The 18,099-nt window shown below is 40.5% G+C and overlaps 1 protein-coding gene and 1 pseudogene across 1 annotated transcript; one reads left to right on the forward strand and one right to left on the reverse strand.

Annotated features, from left to right (window-relative positions):
* LOC107149730 overlaps positions 1-18,099 on the forward strand; it is a 254,739-nt pseudogene that overhangs the window by 140,916 nt on the left and 95,724 nt on the right.
* LOC125617950 (cytochrome P450 2C28-like) lies at positions 9,835-10,428 on the reverse strand. Its single transcript, XM_048807047.1, has 2 exons — positions 10,180-10,428; positions 9,835-10,007 (listed from the first exon to the last, which is right to left on the reverse strand). The coding sequence occupies exons 1-2, from the start codon at positions 10,298-10,300 to the stop codon at positions 9,850-9,852; spliced, it is 279 nt and encodes a 92-aa protein (XP_048663004.1). The 5' UTR covers positions 10,301-10,428; the 3' UTR covers positions 9,835-9,849.

Raw genomic sequence — 18,099 nt, forward strand, 5'->3', positions numbered from 1 at the left:
TGCCCTAAGTTCTCCCAGTTGCACTGAGCCTGAGTGATGCTCCATGTGGGAGATGTCCTGTTTATTGGGAATTTTCAGGATAACACCAAAGGTGTGTTTGTTTGTGTCAGTAAATGCCCACATGGTGCTAAAGGTATGGGCTGAGATGCAGGGAATGCATGCTTAGGAGTTGTAATATCCAGCATTTGCAGTGTTTGGAGCAACTTATCAGAGGGAGGTGATTATCAATCTGTCCAGGGAAGTCAGACAGTAAAGTCTGAAACAGAGTGTTATTCTGTAGGAGTGTTGAGACCCCTTTGTGTGTTAATGGTAACACCAAGGTGTCTGGCTCTGTGTGAAAAATCTTGTTACAGTAATATCTTGCTTTTAGCCCCACAAGAATTATACTTTCTAGCCTACCTGTGATTTTATGACATTCACTCCAAGCCAGATGCACCCAATATAGAGGTCCCTGGGCTTGCCATATAATGCCAAGCAGTGCTCCAGAAGTCATTAGTATTATTCCTAACAGGGGTTTTGACTGGTCATATCTATGGGTTTCTAACCTCAGGAGACTGTCATTGATCATTTGAACAGTTGTCTCTGCTTGAGGAGTGAGCCTTATCTTGGAGGAAGGACCCTTCTCTTTTCTAAGCAAGTCAAACAGAGGCATTAGTGTATCCAGAGGCAAACAAAAGAAAGGGTTGAGCCAACTGATTTGACCACATAACTGTTGCAACTCATTAAGTGAGTACTGAGGTCTAATAGTAGATTAGCTCTAAGGGGTTGTATTCTTGCAGCAATTCTCTAGCCCCAAAACTCATATGGGGCAGAATGTTGCACTTTATCAGTGGCTATGTGAAGGCCCAAAGTGTCAAGGTTAGACATCAAATTCTCAAGGCAGACTTGCAATTTACCAGAATCTGCATGAGCAAGTAAAATGTTATCCATATAATGTATGACCAGGCAATGCTGTGTAAGAGGCCTGGTCACATGAGAAACAAAAAGCTGACATATTGGAGGGCTATTTTTCATCCCTTGTGGGTGGACTGTCCAGTGATATCTCCAGGCAAGTATCATGGTGTTAGGTTTCCACACTGTAAATGCAAAAAAGGGTCTGTCCTGATGTGCTATAGGTATGGAAATGAAGCAATCCTTGAGGCCTATGGCAACAAAAAATAGTTGCTTGGGATACTGGCTGGATGAAGAATACCTGATAGAAATGAACCTATCTTTTTCATATGTTTATTTATTGGCCTTAAATCTTGAAGGAACTTATGTTTTCCATTTTTCTTGGGGATTACAAAGATAGGCGTGTTGTGAGGGCTGGTGGAGGGTTCAATATGCCCAAGATCTAATTGCTCCTGAACCTGTTGCTTAAGAATTGTGATCTGTGATGTCCCATTCCAGGGAGATGGGATCTGGCTTAGTGATCAGCGGAAGAGTGGCCCCTAGAATTGTGGGGGCACTGGTTTCCCTGACAGTCCTATTTTGTCATGTATCATAATTTCATCATAAAGGGCTTTATCATCAGTAGTTATGAAGCATCAATTTCCTCCAATATGTCCCTTCCCCATAAGGTGTTAGGGACTTCTGAAATCAAAGAATAAAAGGCACCTTTCTCTCCATCGGTGTCCTGCTAGATAAGAGGGGAGACAACTCTCCTGGTGGTTTATAACCCACTAACACCCTGAATTTGGGGACCCAGTACTGTCTTCCTCTTCATCATCTTGGATGCTGAGTTGGAATCCATTATGGAAACATCAGCCCCTGTGTCCACTATACCTTTAACAGTGACATCATCAAGCATAAGAGTTATTCTGGGCTTGGTGTCCAAAATGGGCAGCGTCCAGTGGATTTGAGGACATTTCTTCCCTCTTACTGGTGGGGCTGAGGGTCGCCCCGATGGGAGTTTAAAGGCCTGGCTCTGCAATCTCTTGCCCGGTGATAACCCTTCTTACATCTAGGACAAAGAGTCTTGAGATACGGGGGTCTGGGGGACTATCATTCCTGGGACAGAATCTTCTGATGTGAACTGGTTGATTGCAGCCAAAGCAAATGAGATCAGACCCTTGCCATGAAGGCCCATTATTTTTGTTAGTTGCTAATGTGCGAATGGCAGCTGTCAATGCCTGGATGGATCCTGTAGAGGGAGCGAGCTCCTTTTAGCAATGATCCATTTAGAGAGGGATTCATTGCGTACTGGGGCAATTGCAGCCCTAGTTTCAGCATTGGCTCCCTACCATGCCAATTGCTTCACCATCGAGTCTTGGATGGGGCCAGGCTGGATACGCTTCCCAACTGCCTCAGTAACTCGGGACAAAAAGTCAGAGAACCATTCCTGGGGACTTTGGATCAGGTTTCTGAAGAGTTCATCATATTTTGGAGGTGTAATATTTTTAAGGCTCTTCATAGCAATGTCTCTAACTTGGTCAAAGTAAACGAGATTGCGAATCTTTGATTTTTCCTGTGGGCTTCCATAGGCACCATGACCCAGCAACATATCTAAAGTGATGGCAATGCCATTGGAGAGATTATTCCTCACCATTTGCTCTGCTTCCTCCTCGAAGGAAGCTTTCCATTGGAAAAATTGTGGGCCATTTAAGCATGCCTTGAGAAGGTTCATCCAGTCATAGGAGGTTTGTAATTGGCCTGACCATTGTCTTAATATCTCTTCAAAGTAAGGAGAGTCAGGTCCAGACTCCTGAGAAGCCTTCCTCAGTAATGCCAAATCTGGTAAGGGAGTAGGCACCCAGGGTCTACTTTCTGCATCAGAATCAAAATTCACTGGAAAGGTGAGGAAAGGGTTATGAGGAGAACATGGGGTTGACAAGGAACAGGGGGGGCCTTACAGGTGGTGCCTTCTCAGCATAAGGGCTTAAGTCTGCCCATGGGCATTTAGGAGGAGGGGAGTTAGACAAGGGAGCAGAGGGAGCTGCAGGATGCTGTGAAGCATCGGGCTCATCCTCATTCAAATTATTGTCCTCATCTGAATCAATGACACTTGAAGCAGAGGCCTGAAGAGTCATTGCTTTGTCCTCCAAAGACTCATTATCCTTTTTGTTGACCTCTTCTGCAGAAGAGCCACGAAGGCTGGCAATGATGGCAAGAAGGATCGAGATGAAAGAGGCAGGGGGAATGTGTCCCTCATTGACCTCCTTTTTTTCTTGCAGAGTATAAGACTCTCATCCAAATTTGTGGATCCCATATGTTTTCAGGGCCAATCCAGGGTGCTAAAAGGACAGCTTTCTGCCAGAATTGATCAATGTCTTTATTTTTCACTTTGAGTCCACGCTGAGAAAGCAGTGCTTTCAGTGCAGCTAATATTGAATGGGGGGAAGTTTGCCCATGACTGATTGGTGGACCTATCAGAGGCCTCCTGAAGTCTCTCAAGGATAAACAAAATCACACTAAGCCAAGCACTAATGAGGAGGAAGATGCCCAAAGTAGGGGCCCAACGCACATGCAGGGGCAACGGATCAGACATGGAAGTCCCTAAATAGGACAATAAGAGTGTGTTTAGGGTCCAATGTTTTGTGCTTAGTGAGTGGGGGACTTCCTTGACTTGTTAGATCAAGGCCGTATACCCACATGGTGTTTACGGAGGGGAGTTCCCTTTAACAGATAAAACCGAGGTTCTGAATTCTGGGAGGAACAGTCCCTTATGTGAATTCGCCAAGTGAAACAGGGGGAAGGAGTGGTCATAAAGTGATGCCAGTCTTTATGACGGTGTGTGCCTCAACTTGGGGTACCAACAGTATGACAAGGACAAGGAAAGAGGGTAGAGGAGGGGGTTCCTTGCTCACCTTCAAGGAACCAACAACACACAGAAGGAAAATGGGGTCTACTACCCGAAATCCTACCTGAAACCTTACCTGAAATCAACGGGATAGCCAGTCCTGAAGGGTGAGGATGCGAGCAGACATGTTGAAGCGCCAAATTGCTGTGGTTCTGGTCAACCAGTTGCTAGGCTACCTTGTCATGAGGGGTAGAGACACGGAATCAAACACAGACTCTGGGAGCTGGTGAGAGAACTGGCTGGAGACCCACCTCAGGTCATTGTCCAGTAGCTCAGTTTATTTTTGGAATGCATACAATTGTTATAGGGTTCGAGTGGGGCATGCCTATCAATCATACACAAGCAAGATAGTATCCATAAGCCAATCATCTTATGCCTAATGTAACTGTTATAGTTAAAGCTTTGTCCCAGGGTTTCATAAACTGACTTCCAGACCACTCACGTATAATTGAATCAAGCCTTTATTGAAGCACACTGGTGGCGGCTGACCAGAACATAAAGCTGTTCCCCTGATCAGCCCCGAGCAATTGCAAGGGCACTCCTTATAAGCCTGAAAACCTCAAAAGGGATGTTGGGGGGGTCTAGCCAATGCAAGCAAGCCAGGTTACAGAAGCGGCACAGTGCAGTCAAGCGGAGGGAAGCCTAACCAATCACAGTTAGCCCAGTCACCCCAGTTACAGAAACAGAGTCCTGTTACCCTAGTTACAGAAACTATGCCCCATTAGGTAGTTCCGTGTTCTTAAAGGTTTCTATAGCAAAAGGAAAAGAACATCTTGCCCCAGTCATGACTCTTCTACTTGGCATGGTTGTTTTACAGGATGAAGTCATAAAACAAAATGGAGTCACATTTGCTCCTATTATCACATAACCACACTATGAGGATGCTCTAAATATTGCTATCATCAGGAAGGGTCTTTGTCCCCTAGGGGAGGGGGTTTCTAAGTTAGAAGTTCCATGTTGAAGCTCCTGGCTATCAGTTTCCTGGCCTGGCAGGTTGGCAACACTAACCACAAGTGCTAAGGATGTGGTTTCACTAACGGCTGCAGGGCATCCCATTCTGCACGTGCTCCTATGAGGCCTGAACCAGGGTAGATTCTTCAAGTACTCTGAGCTGCTCATAGCTGCTAGCTGCTAGCTGTAAACTGAAAGTTATTCCGACATCAATGGGGTATGACAAGGGGATTGAGAGAAAGAAGGAGTGGCAGGAAAAAGGAAGAAAAGTGGAATGAATCCAAGTCACCAATTCCTTATTATTTAATATAGAGTATAAGAGAGCGCATCTTTGATATTCTTTCTGTTGCTAATAAACTGGGATTCTCCAATTTCCAAATTTTTATTAATGTTTATTATTTGTATATAATAATGGGGTTCAGTGTGCTACTTTATCACATACAAACAGCATGCACTAATCAAATCCAACATCTCTTTATCACCCTCCCCTCCTTCTCACCTTACCTAACCTCTAGTAATCACCATTTTGCATTCAAGTTGAACTTTTCTTTGCTTCTACATATGGCAGAGATTAGACACTACTTGTGTTTCTATGCCTGGCTTATTTACTTAATTTAATAAACATAATGTCTTCCACTTCTGTCCATTTTGTTGCAAGTTACAGAATTTCATTCTTTATACCTGAATTGTATAGCATCGTTCATGTATCACATTTTATTTCACCACTCATCTAATGACAGGCAGCTGAAATGTTTCTGTAAGTTAAGTATTGTGAAAATTGCCACAATAGGTCTAGACTTGAAGTTTTCTCTTTAGAATGTTGATTTTTATTTCCTTTGGCTGATTTTAGTTTCCTTCCCCGCCCCCAAAGTGAGATACCTGGGTCACATAGTTGATCTATTGTTTTATTTGTTTTTTAGAGGAGTCTCCACTATTTTTTATGATGGCTATACAGATTTTCATTTCCCAGGAAAATATTCCCTTTTCTCCTCATCCTCTCCAGAATTTAAAAAAATGTTTTTACTAGTGCCATTAGAGTAATGCATAATAGTGCGGTACATTTTGACATAATCATATATGCGTGGAATGTAAGCTTTTCCATTTCATTTCCAAATACCTGTTTTTGTTTTTGGTGGCACTTTTTTTTAAAAAACCTGTAATAGCTACTATAAATGGGGTGAGGATAATATCTTTTATGGTTTTGATTTGCATTTTCCTAATGGTTAACGACATTGAACATTTTCTCATATATAAGTCTTTTGAATTTCTTCTTTTGAGAAGTGTCTGTTTAAATCATTTGTCCATATGTAAAACTTGATGTAAGCCACCCATGAACTGTGTGTGAACTAATGGCATTGAAGTCATTAGATCGCAAAGTCTGGTATCTGGGAACTTACAGTGGCACTCCTACTGGTGAGATCACCCAGTACATGTGAAATTCCTACCTAACTCTGCCAAGTTCAGCACTGCATGGACTTGGGGTGATCTGCAGCAGCCACGTAGACACACAATGTCTCTGAGTTGGGTGTAGTTTGCCAAAGTGCCAATCAATTTGTTTGCTGCAAGTCCCCTGTCATACAGAGAAGCAAGACTTTTCCCGCTGAAAGCCTTTGATGTACTCTCTTAAATAATGGACCAGGAACCTTTTTCTAGTTCATCCTGTTCCAGCTCCTGTATGAGCTGAAAAAAAAAAATCAGGCACTCCATTTCTCCTTTAAAACTATTTCCTGGCTCTGACTCTTTATTCTTCACCATTTCAGACTTTCATTTTCTCAGGTGTCTTATCCCCTTCTGAGCAGGACAAAAATCACCCTAGCAGGGTGCTGGCCAACCCACAATAGTTACTTACCTCGTTTTTTGCCTTTGTTTTAACTTTCTGAGTTGTTCATATATTTTAGATATCAATCTTTTGTCTTTTAAAGAATGGGTAAATACATCCTCCAATCCTGTATGTTGTCTCTTGATTCTATTTATTGTTTACTTCAGTGTGCAGAAGGATTTTAATTTGATGTAATCCTTTTGCTTTTCTTTCCTGTGCTTTGGAAGCCATATCCAAAACCAAAAACCAAATAAACAAACAGAAAACAAAACCCAGACATCCAAGCAAACAACTGTCCCCCCGACAAAATAGCCTAAACATTGCTTCTACTAATGTCTTGATGAGTTTCTGCTATGTTTTCTTCTAGTAGTTTCAGTTTCAGGACTTATATTTTTATCTTTGACCCATTTTGAGTTTATTTTGTACAGAATGAGAGATGGGGATCAAGTTTACATCTTCTGCATGTGAATATATAGTTTTTATAGATTATTAAAAAGTATATTAAAGAGAATGTTCTTTTCCCCATGTATGTTGTTAGTACTTTCTTTGAGCATCAGTTGACCAGATGTGCAAGAGAAGAATTTTTGTTAATTTTTCTATAAATGTTTGATAAATTTCAGCATTAGCTCCATCCAATCCCAGCAGTTTATTTCTTGGGAGAAGTTTTATTATTGATTAAAATTAACATCTTGTTATTGGTGTGCTTTTTTTATATCTTCATACTTCAATTTTGCTTGGTTTTCTGTCTTCAGAAATTCATCCATTTTCTCTAGGAGTTACCTTTTGTTTCATAGTTTTTGAAGTACTTTTCAATAGTATTTTACATTTCTCTGATATTTAGTTGTAATGTCTTCTTTTTATAATTGATTTCATTTTGTGTGTGTTCTTTCTTTGTTTAAGCCTAACTAAATGTTGGTATATAATGTTATCATAAAAACTTTGTTTCACTGATATTTTGTGTTTTTAATCTCTATTTTGCTCATTTCTTTGGGTTCTTTCTCATTTCTTTCCTTCTATTAATTTTGTTTAGTTTGCTTTTATGTCACCAGGTTATTGGCATGCTCCATTAGGTTATTTTTTTTATTGGTTGTTCAAAACATTACAAAGCTCTTGACATATCATCTTTCATACATTTGATTCAAGTGGGTTATGAACTCCCATTAGGTTATTTATTAGAAACATCAATATTTTTTGATGTGAAAGTTTATTGCTATAACGCCCTTATCAATAGTGCTTTTTTTGGTGTGCTGGGTTATTGTTTGTTTCTATAAAGAGAGAAAGGGTCAGGCTATTGCCTGTTGGGTTAAAGGAAGATAGTAGAGACACTCATCTTGTGGTAGGGACTTTCTCAGAACAAAGGAAAAATAACAAGGCACTATCAGTATGAATGTCCACATTCCACAATGTTGTAACACTGTTGCAACACTCTACTGTAGAAATAGAATGCACAATCAGAATGTGTATTACCTTGCATGGGAGAAAAAGAGCTGGCAAGTAAAAGAGGAAGTAACAAGAGATACATAAAGGCAACTCCTTCTTTCAGGGATCAGCCTTTGGATATGAAGCCACTAGGCCGATGCTGGCACTAATAAACATTGCTTTTTGCTGAATGCCACCCTGTCTCTTGTGTGAGAATCCCACAACAATCTCATGGAGAATAAAGTGAATGAGCTAATGAGCATCTAAGTTTATTTTGTCCAAAACAAGAGAGTATGGTTCTATCAGATTCAGAGCCAGAACTTGTTGGTTTAGAATCGAAAGCTCTGTAAGTGACACAGCAAATTATTGCTTTTCTGTGTCCTGGATAAAGAGTTTATCTAGATTTTGGTAGTTGAAAATTCTAAATTTCAAAAAACCAAATCTTTCTGATCCCCATTTTGATCAGTGGATGCTGCAATGATTTAACTCAATGTTTATTTCAAAAATCAATGATTATGTCCCTCTCCCAGCCTCCCTCGCTTGCTCCTCATCTCCCTCCTCCTTTTCTCTCTAACACACATTGGCTTGGATCTCCTCTCTCCTGCTCCATTTTCTCTGCTTCCAGGGGCTGGGGTTGCTGTTGGGGGCCCGGCTGGTACTCAGCACTGGAGTGAAATCACAGGGGAGCTGGTGAGGGACAGATGGGCAGAGGCTGGGCAGAGGGAATCATGGCCTGAGAGTTTGTGTGTGGGGGGAAGTAACCATGTTACTCACAAACCAATCATTTCATATTCCTGCATTAAAACAAGAGCTCTTGCTCTCTCTAAGAGAGAGCTCTTGCTCTCTCGAAGTGGTGAATAGACAAAAAAGAAAAGAAGTGCTAGCTGGCATCCTCTTCCATAGTTTCAATTAACTGCATTGGAATAATTCTTTCATTTTTGATTTAACAATTTTTTGCTTATTTTTTTGCTTTATGTGCTACTTAGTTTGTATATGTATGTGTATCTACACAAATTTTATCCCTTTTTCATTTTTTGTAATTTGAGTTCTATACTTTTTGTAATTTGAGTTCTATACTTTTCTGTCAGGCTCCTTTAAATGTTCTAGGGGTCTAAGCTTTCACAAAAATGTTTATTTTAGCTATAGAGTTGGAAGGTAATTTGGGAATCCGGGGAATTTCTTTGTATGTGTCATTCACTGGTAAAGTCAGATTTTTAGTCTTTAGTTTTTTTTGTTAATTTGGAAGAGAAATTTAAAAACATTGCAATCTGGATCCAAGCTGAAAATCAGAGACACTGTGAAAAATACTTCATGGCTCTGTAGAAAAGACAAGGAGAGGTAAGTAATTACCATAATCATGATTAACAAGACTTTACAGGTGATATGCAAATCAATGGGAAAGCACAGATTAGTATAATTACTGGCTATTGTGGGCACTGGCCTTGGAAGAAACCCTGAGCATGTGAGACAGTGGAAAGTGACTGGACAACCACTGTCCAATTCAGGGTAAGCACACATCACTTGCTTAAGCCCCACAGGGTCTAAGGAGGATGTTCTCACCGTGTCCAATGGACAATGTTGAAGGCTGTGGAGTGGGAGAAACCCTGCTCTTCGACTCTTAAGAAAACAGATCTCTAAATCTTGTGTCTTCATGATGCAATAATGGAAAACAGGAATAAAGCTTGTCAGAGTAGGATATGACCTTTTACACCCACCATGCATGCCCACTCATGCCTGTGCACAGGCAGCCCAGACTAACAAACTCTCGCTCTCTGCTTCAAATCATCCCTCCTCCACATGAAGGCTGACAGGACAAAATGTGGAACTACATCCAAGGGCTTTAGTAGAGAGGACATCAGTCTGTAAAGACCTTGATAATCAATCACCCACATTTGTTTTTCCTCAGCTCCTCCACTAGGCAGCGGGCTTCCTCTTGAACACAGTCTTCAATGTTCCTCTTCCTCATCCCAAAACTCCACAGAATCATGACTGACAAGTGCCTCATCTCTTTACATCTGTTTCCATTACTTAAAATGATTCCTGAAAGAGGGGAACACAAACTAGGAGTGAGATCCCAGATGAGGCAGAGGAAGCTGATGAGTGGCAGGCAAAAGCTGGCCCAGCTTAGCCTTAGGAGATCTCCAAGTCTCTTTTTTCTGGGCTTCTCATGCCCATCACCACTACCCACTACCCCATGCACATGCACCCTTATCAAGTCCTTTATTAGCTCTTTCTAATACTGGGAAACTGCCTCTTCCAGAAAACTCCTCTCCAAGGTCAACCAGGGCTTCCCTCACAGCTTCATATCCATGCAACACCACAGTCGGCTTCATGCCCAAATACAGAGTGAACACAGGGCCTTAGACTTTTGACAACTGGAAATGGGAAACAAAATCCAAATATTAGCCAAAGACATCAGTATTGGACCTATGTATTTTGAATGATTCACACTGTTATTCAGATTATTCACTTGTTGTGTTATTGCTGCCATATGAAACTTCAAATCTGGATTTTGTTAAAAACATGATGGTGATTATAGCTGTCACTTATGGATGGTCTCTGATGTGCCATGCCTGGGTCAGGCAACTGACATCTATCCTATTAATTATAATTCTCACATCAATGCACTTAGAGCAGTTTATTTGTTCCGTTTTACATGTAAAGGAAATTAAATCAGAGAATTACAAACTCATTTTGAGTCTACCAATAAACAGAAGACCCAAATTCAAACCTTTATTTTGTCAAATTTGGAAGCATGAACAATACATGGGTCCCCAGTGCCACCCACCATTGCACCAGTACCCAGGTGATTTCTTCCAGGTCATTAGAGATTTTGATTAAGCCCACAATGAGTACTAGAAATATTTATTTTTTAAAAGTGGCCCCAGATGATCTTAACACTCATAGGTTGAGACCACAGGTATCACTAACACAAGAAGAGAGTGAGTACTAGGGTGGCAGTGCCAGGCCATGCAGCATCTCATGGAAGAACAATTTCTCTCACCCTGAAGCAATTCATAGGGTACAGACTGCAGCCTTGTGCAAACCCACAAGGATTCTGTTATCATCCCGTGGACCCTGAATGGTTAATTCTTCCTTCTCTTATACTGACTTTTAGTACATGATTTTCTTCTTATTATCAGCTTTATTGAGGTATAAGTATATATTTGGAGCATAATGTGATTTTTTAAACTTATGTATGCATGAAAAATAATTCCAACAGTCAAGCTAGTTAAAATATCCATCACCCCAGTGTTCACATTTTCACGTGTGTGTGGTGAGAACACATTGGCAAATTTGGGGTATAAGATACATCATTATTTACTGTTGTCACCATACTGTGCCTTAGGTTCCTAGCGCTTATTCATCTTATAACTGAATGTTTGTGCTCTTGGACCAACATCTCACCTTTCCCCCCACATCACAGCACCTAATATCCACCATTCTAGTCTCCATTACTATGAGTTTGAGTCATTTTGTTTTATAAGATTCCATATGTAAGTGGGATCATGCAGTAAATACCTCCGTTTAGTTATTTCCCTCAGCATAAAGTACTCAGGCTCATTCCATGTTGTTATAATTAGTAGAAGGTCCTTCTTTTTAAATATACATGAGAGTATATTTTGACATATTATATTATACACAGAGTATAACTTATTCTAATTAGGGTCCCATTCCTGTGGTTGTACTTGGTGTGGAGTTACACTGCTTGTGTACTCATACGTGAACATAGGAAAGTTATGTCCAGTTCATTCTTCTGTCTTTCATACTCCTATTCATCTTCCATTCTCTCCATTCCCCTTTGTCTAATCCAATGAATTTCTATTCTTCCCTCTCTCTCTCTCATTGTGTGTTAGCATGCTGAGAGCCATAGCCAAGTAGGAATGACGCATGGCAATTTCCTTGACAGCCTACCCAATGTTGCTTAGAGGGAGGACTCTCCATTGTGGAAATGGGCTTGTCTTGGACCCAGGTCATTTGCAGTGACATTGCATGAATGTTTGAGAAAGGTGACCCTGCTCAAGGACCAGGGTGGATCCGGGTTTAGGGCGGTTCCAGGTTTAGGGTGGATCCTGCTGGGAATAGGGCATATCCTGCTGCCTCAGGCGCCTGCTCCTAGAGTTCCCTTTGAGTTCTCGAGGGGTTCTGAGAGTATTTGGGACGCAGAGCTGGTGGAGGGAAAATTTTCCCAGAACGTGCGTGTAGAGTGCCAGTGAGAGTTCGGGAATAAAGAAGTGCTGTTTGAATCTACAAGGCGGTGTTGTGGCCTGGTTATTTTGTGCCCAGCCAGACTGCGGCATTAGCATCCATATATCAGAGAGAACATTCAACCTTTGATTTTTGAAGATTGGTTTATTTCACTTAACACAATTGTCTCCAGTTCCATTCATTTACCAGCAAATGCTCTAATTTCATTCTTCTTTAAGGCTGAGTAATATTGCATTGTGTGTATATACACTACATTTTCTTTATCCATTCATCTGTTATAGGGTACATCGGCTGGTTCCATAGATTGGCTATTGTGAATTGAGCTGCTATAAACATTGATGTGGCTGGATTACCGTATTATGCTGATTTTTAAGTCCTTTGAGTCTAAACCGAGGATTAGGATAAATGGTGATTCCATTGTAGTTTTCTGAGGAATTTTCACACTGATTTCCAGAGTGGTAGCACCAATTTGCATTCCCATTAGCAATGTATNTCAAAAGAAGCTTTATATTATGTATAACTAATAAAACAAGCATCTGTACTCCAAAAAATGAAATTTTATTCAACATCAATAAAGAAGGACATTATATATATATATATATATATATATAAACAACTCAAAAAATTAACCCAAAAAACTAAAAATCCAAACAAATAACCCAATCAATAAATGGGCAAAGGAACTGAACAGGTATTTCACAGAAGAAGAAATACAATCGTCAACAAATATATAAAAAGTAATTTTCAACATCTCTAGAAATTAGAGAAATGCAAATTTAAACTACACTGAGACTCCATCTCACTTCATTCAGAATGGCAATTACCAAGAAATAAAGTAATAGTAAATGTTGACAAGGATGTGGGAAAAAGGTATACTTATACATTGCTAATGGGAATGCAAATTGGTGCTACCACTCTGGAAATCAGTGTGAAAATTCCTCAGAAAACTACAATGGAATCACCATTTATCCTAATCCTCGGTTTAGACTCAAAGGACTTAAAAATCAGCATAATACGGTAATCCAGCCACATCAATGTTTATAGCAGCTCAATTCACAATAGCCAATCTATGGAACCAGCCGATGTACCCTATAACAGATGAATGGATAAAGAAAATGTAGTGTATATACACACAATGCAATATTACTCAGCCTTAAAGAAGAATGAAATTAGAGCATTTGCTGGTAAATGAATGGAACTGGAGACAATTGTGTTAAGTGAAATAAACCAATCTTCAAAAATCAAAGGTTGAATGTTCTCTCTGATATATGGATGCTAATGCCGCAGTCTGGCTGGGCACAAAATAACCAGGCCACAACACCGCCTTGTAGATTCAAACAGCACTTCTTTATTCCCGAACTCTCACTGGCACTCTACACGCACGTTCTGGGAAAATTTTCCCTCCACCAGCTCTGCGTCCCAAATACTCTCAGAACCCCTCGAGAACTCAAAGGGAACTCTAGGAGCAGGCGCCTGAGGCAGCAGGATATGCCCTATTCCCAGCAGGATCCACCCTAAACCTGGAACCGCCCTAAACCCGGATCCACCCTGGTCCTTGAGCAGGGTCACCTTTCTCAAACATTCATGCAATGTCACTGCAAATGACCTGGGTCCAAGACAAGCCCATTTCCACAATGGAGAGTCCTCCCTCTAAGCAACATTGGGTAGGCTGTCAAGGAAATTGCCATGCGTCATTCCTACTTGGCTATGGCTCTCAGCATGCTAACACACAATGAGAGAGAGAGAGGGAAGAATAGAAATTCATTGGATTAGACAAAGGGGAATGGAGAGAATGGAAGATGAATAGGAGTATGAAAGACAGAAGAATGAACTGGACATAACTTTCCTATGTTCACGTATGAGTACACAAGCAGTGTAACTCCACACCAAGTACAACCACAGGAATGGGACCCTAATTAGAATAAGTTATACTCTGTGTATAATATAATATGTCAAAATATACTCTCATGTATATTTAAAAAGAAGGACCTTCTACTAATTATAACAACATGGAATGAGCCTGAGTACTTTATGCTGAGGGAAATAACTAAACGGAGGTATTTACTGCATGATCCCACTTACATATGGAATCTTATAAAACAAAATGACTCAAACTCATAGTAATGGAGACTAGAATGGTGGATATTAGGTGCTGTGATGTGGGGGGAAAGGTGAGATGTTGGTCCAAGAGCACAAACATTCAGTTATAAGATGAATAAGCGCTAGGAACCTAAGGCACAGTATGGTGACAACAGTAAATAATGATGTATCTTATACCCCAAATTTGCCAATGTGTTCTCACCACACACACGTGAAAATGTGAACACTGGGGTGATGGATATTTTAACTAGCTTGACTGTTGGAATTATTTTTCATGCATACATAAGTTTAAAAAATCACATTATGCTCCAAATATATACTTATACCTCAATAAAGCTGATAATAAGAAGAAAATCATGTACTAAAAGTCAGTATAAGAGAAGGAAGAATTAACCATTCAGGGTCCACGGGATGATAACAGAATCCTTGTGGGTTTGCACAAGGCTGCAGTCTGTACCCTATGAATTGCTTCAGGGTGAGAGAAATTGTTCTTCCATGAGATGCTGCATGGCCTGGCACTGCCACCCTAGTACTCACTCTCTTCTTGTGTTAGTGATACCTGTGGTCTCAACCTATGAGTGTTAAGATCATCTGGGGCCACTTTTAAAAAATAAATATTTCTAGTACTCATTGTGGGCTTAATCAAAATCTCTAATGACCTGGAAGAAATCACCTGGGTACTGGTGCAATGGTGGGTGGCACTGGGGACCCATGTATTGTTCATGCTTCCAAATTTGACAAAATAAAGGTTTGAATTTGGGTCTTCTGTTTATTGGTAGACTCAAAATGAGTTTGTAATTCTCTGATTTAATTTCCTTTACATGTAAAACGGAACAAATAAACTGCTCTAAGTGCATTGATGTGAGAATTATAATTAATAGGATAGATGTCAGTTGCCTGACCCAGGCATGGCACATCAGAGACCATCCATAAGTGACAGCTATAATCACCATCATGTTTTTAACAAAATCCAGATTTGAAGTTTCATATGGCAGCAATAACACAACAAGTGAATAATCTGAATAACAGTGTGAATCATTCAAAATACATAGGTCCAATACTGATGTCTTTGGCTAATATTTGGATTTTGTTTCCCATTTCCAGTTGTCAAAAGTCTAAGGCCCTGTGTTCACTCTGTATTTGGGCATGAAGCCGACTGTGGTGTTGCATGGATATGAAGCTGTGAGGGAAGCCCTGGTTGACCTTGGAGAGGAGTTTTCTGGAAGAGGCAGTTTCCCAGTATTAGAAAGAGCTAATAAAGGACTTGATAAGGGTGCATGTGCATGGGGTAGCGGGTAGTGGTGATGGGCATGAGAAGCCCAGAAAAAAGAGACTTGGAGATCTCCTAAGGCTAAGCTGGGCCAGCTTTTGCCTGCCACTCATCAGCTTCCTCTGCCTCATCTGGGATCTCACTCCTAGTTTGTGTTCCCCTCTTTCAGGAATCATTTTAAGTAATGGAAACAGATGTAAAGAGATGAGGCACTTGTCAGTCATGATTCTGTGGAGTTTTGGGATGAGGAAGAGGAACATTGAAGACTGTGTTCAAGAGGAAGCCCGCTGCCTAGTGGAGGAGCTGAGGAAAAACAAATGTGGGTGATTGATTATCAAGGTCTTTACAGACTGATGTCCTCTCTACTAAAGCCCTTGGATGTAGTTCCACATTTTGTCCTGTCAGCCTTCATGTGGAGGAGGGATGATTTGAAGCAGAGAGCGAGAGTTTGTTAGTCTGGGCTGCCTGTGCACAGGCATGAGTGGGCATGCATGGTGGGTGTAAAAGGTCATATCCTACTCTGACAAGCTTTATTCCTGTTTTCCATTATTGCATCATGAAGACACAAGATTTAGAGATCTGTTTTCTTAAGAGTCGAAGAGCAGGGTTTCTCCCACTCCACAGCCTTCAACATTGTCCATTGGACACGGTGAGAACATCCTCCTTAGACCCTGTGGGGCTTAAGCAAGTGATGTGTGCTTACCCTGAATTGGACAGTGGTTGTCCAGTCACTTTCCACTGTCTCACATGCTCAGGGTTTCTTCCAAGGCCAGTGCCCACAATAGCCAGTAATTATACTAATCTGTGCTTTCCCATTGATTTGCATATCACCTGTAAAGTCTTGTTAATCATGATTATGGTAATTACTTACCTCTCCTTGTCTTTTCTACAGAGCCATGAAGTATTTTTCACAGTGTCTCTGATTTTCAGCTTGGATCCAGATTGCAATGTTTTTAAATTTCTCTTCCAAATTAACAAAAAAAACTAAAGACTAAAAATCTGACTTTACCAGTGAATGACACATACAAAGAAATTCCCCGGATTCCCAAATTACCTTCCAACTCTATAGCTAAAATAAACATTTTTGTGAAAGCTTAGACCCCTAGAACATTTAAAGGAGCCTGACAGAAAAGTATAGAACTCAAATTACAAAAAGTATAGAACTCAAATTACAAAAAATGAAAAAGGGATAAAATTTGTGTAGATACACATACATATACAAACTAAGTAGCACATAAAGCAAAAAAATAAGCAAAAAATTGTTAAATCAAAAATGAAAGAATTATTCCAATGCAGTTAATTGAAACTATGGAAGAGGATGCCAGCTAGCACTTCTTTTCTTTTTTGTCTATTCACCACTTCGAGAGAGCAAGAGCTCTCTCTTAGAGAGAGCAAGAGCTCTTGTTTTAATGCAGGAATATGAAATGATTGGTTTGTGAGTAACATGGTTACTTCCCCCCACACACAAACTCTCAGGCCATGATTCCCTCTGCCCAGCCTCTGCCCATCTGTCCCTCACCAGCTCCCCTGTGATTTCACTCCAGTGCTGAGTACCAGCCGGGCCCCCAACAGCAACCCCAGCCCCTGGAAGCAGAGAAAATGGAGCAGGAGAGAGGAGATCCAAGCCAATGTGTGTTAGAGAGAAAAGGAGGAGGGAGATGAGGAGCAAGCGAGGGAGGCTGGGAGAGGGACATAATCATTGATTTTTGAAATAAACATTGAGTTAAATCATTGCAGCATCCACTGATCAAAATGGGGATCAGAAAGATTTGGTTTTTTGAAATTTAGAATTTTCAACTACCAAAATCTAGATAAACTCTTTATCCAGGACACAGAAAAGCAATAATTTGCTGTGTCACTTACAGAGCTTTCGATTCTAAACCAACAAGTTCTGGCTCTGAATCTGATAGAACCATACTCTCTTGTTTTGGACAAAATAAACTTAGATGCTCATTAGCTCATTCACTTTATTCTCCATGAGATTGTTGTGGGATTCTCACACAAGAGACAGGGTGGCATTCAGCAAAAAGCAATGTTTATTAGTGCCAGCATCGGCCTAGTGGCTTCATATCCAAAGGCTGATCCCTGAAAGAAGGAGTTGCCTTTATGTATCTCTTGTTACTTCCTCTTTTACTTGCCAGCTCTTTTTCTCCCATGCAAGGTAATACACATTCTGATTGTGCATTCTATTTCTACAGTAGAGTGTTGCAACAGTGTTACAACATTGTGGAATGTGGACATTCATACTGATAGTGCCTTGTTATTTTTCCTTTGTTCTGAGAAAGTCCCTACCACAAGATGAGTGTCTCTACTATCTTCCTTTAACCCAACAGGCAATAGCCTGACCCTTTCTCTCTTTATAGAAACAAACAATAACCCAGCACACCAAAAAAAGCACTATTGATAAGGGCGTTATAGCAATAAACTTTCACATCAAAAAATATTGATGTTTCTAATAAATAACCTAATGGGAGTTCATAACCCACTTGAATCAAATGTATGAAAGATGATATGTCAAGAGCTTTGTAATGTTTTGAACAACCAATAAAAAAA

Source organism: Marmota marmota, unplaced genomic scaffold (genome assembly GCF_001458135.2).
Source record: "Marmota marmota marmota unplaced genomic scaffold, marMar, whole genome shotgun sequence".
In the NCBI taxonomy this organism is placed as follows: domain Eukaryota; kingdom Metazoa; phylum Chordata; class Mammalia; order Rodentia; family Sciuridae; genus Marmota; species Marmota marmota.

Bases quoted from the DNA above. Each gene is read 5' to 3' on its own strand.
- LOC125617950 (XM_048807047.1), bottom strand. From the start codon at position 10,300: ATGAAGCCGACTGTGGTGTTGCATGGATATGAAGCTGTGAGGGAAGCC. The intron at 10,008-10,179 runs ATAAGGGTGCAT...CCCCTCTTTCAG, and splicing joins AAGAGCTAATAAAGGACTTG to GAATCATTTTAAGTAATGGA.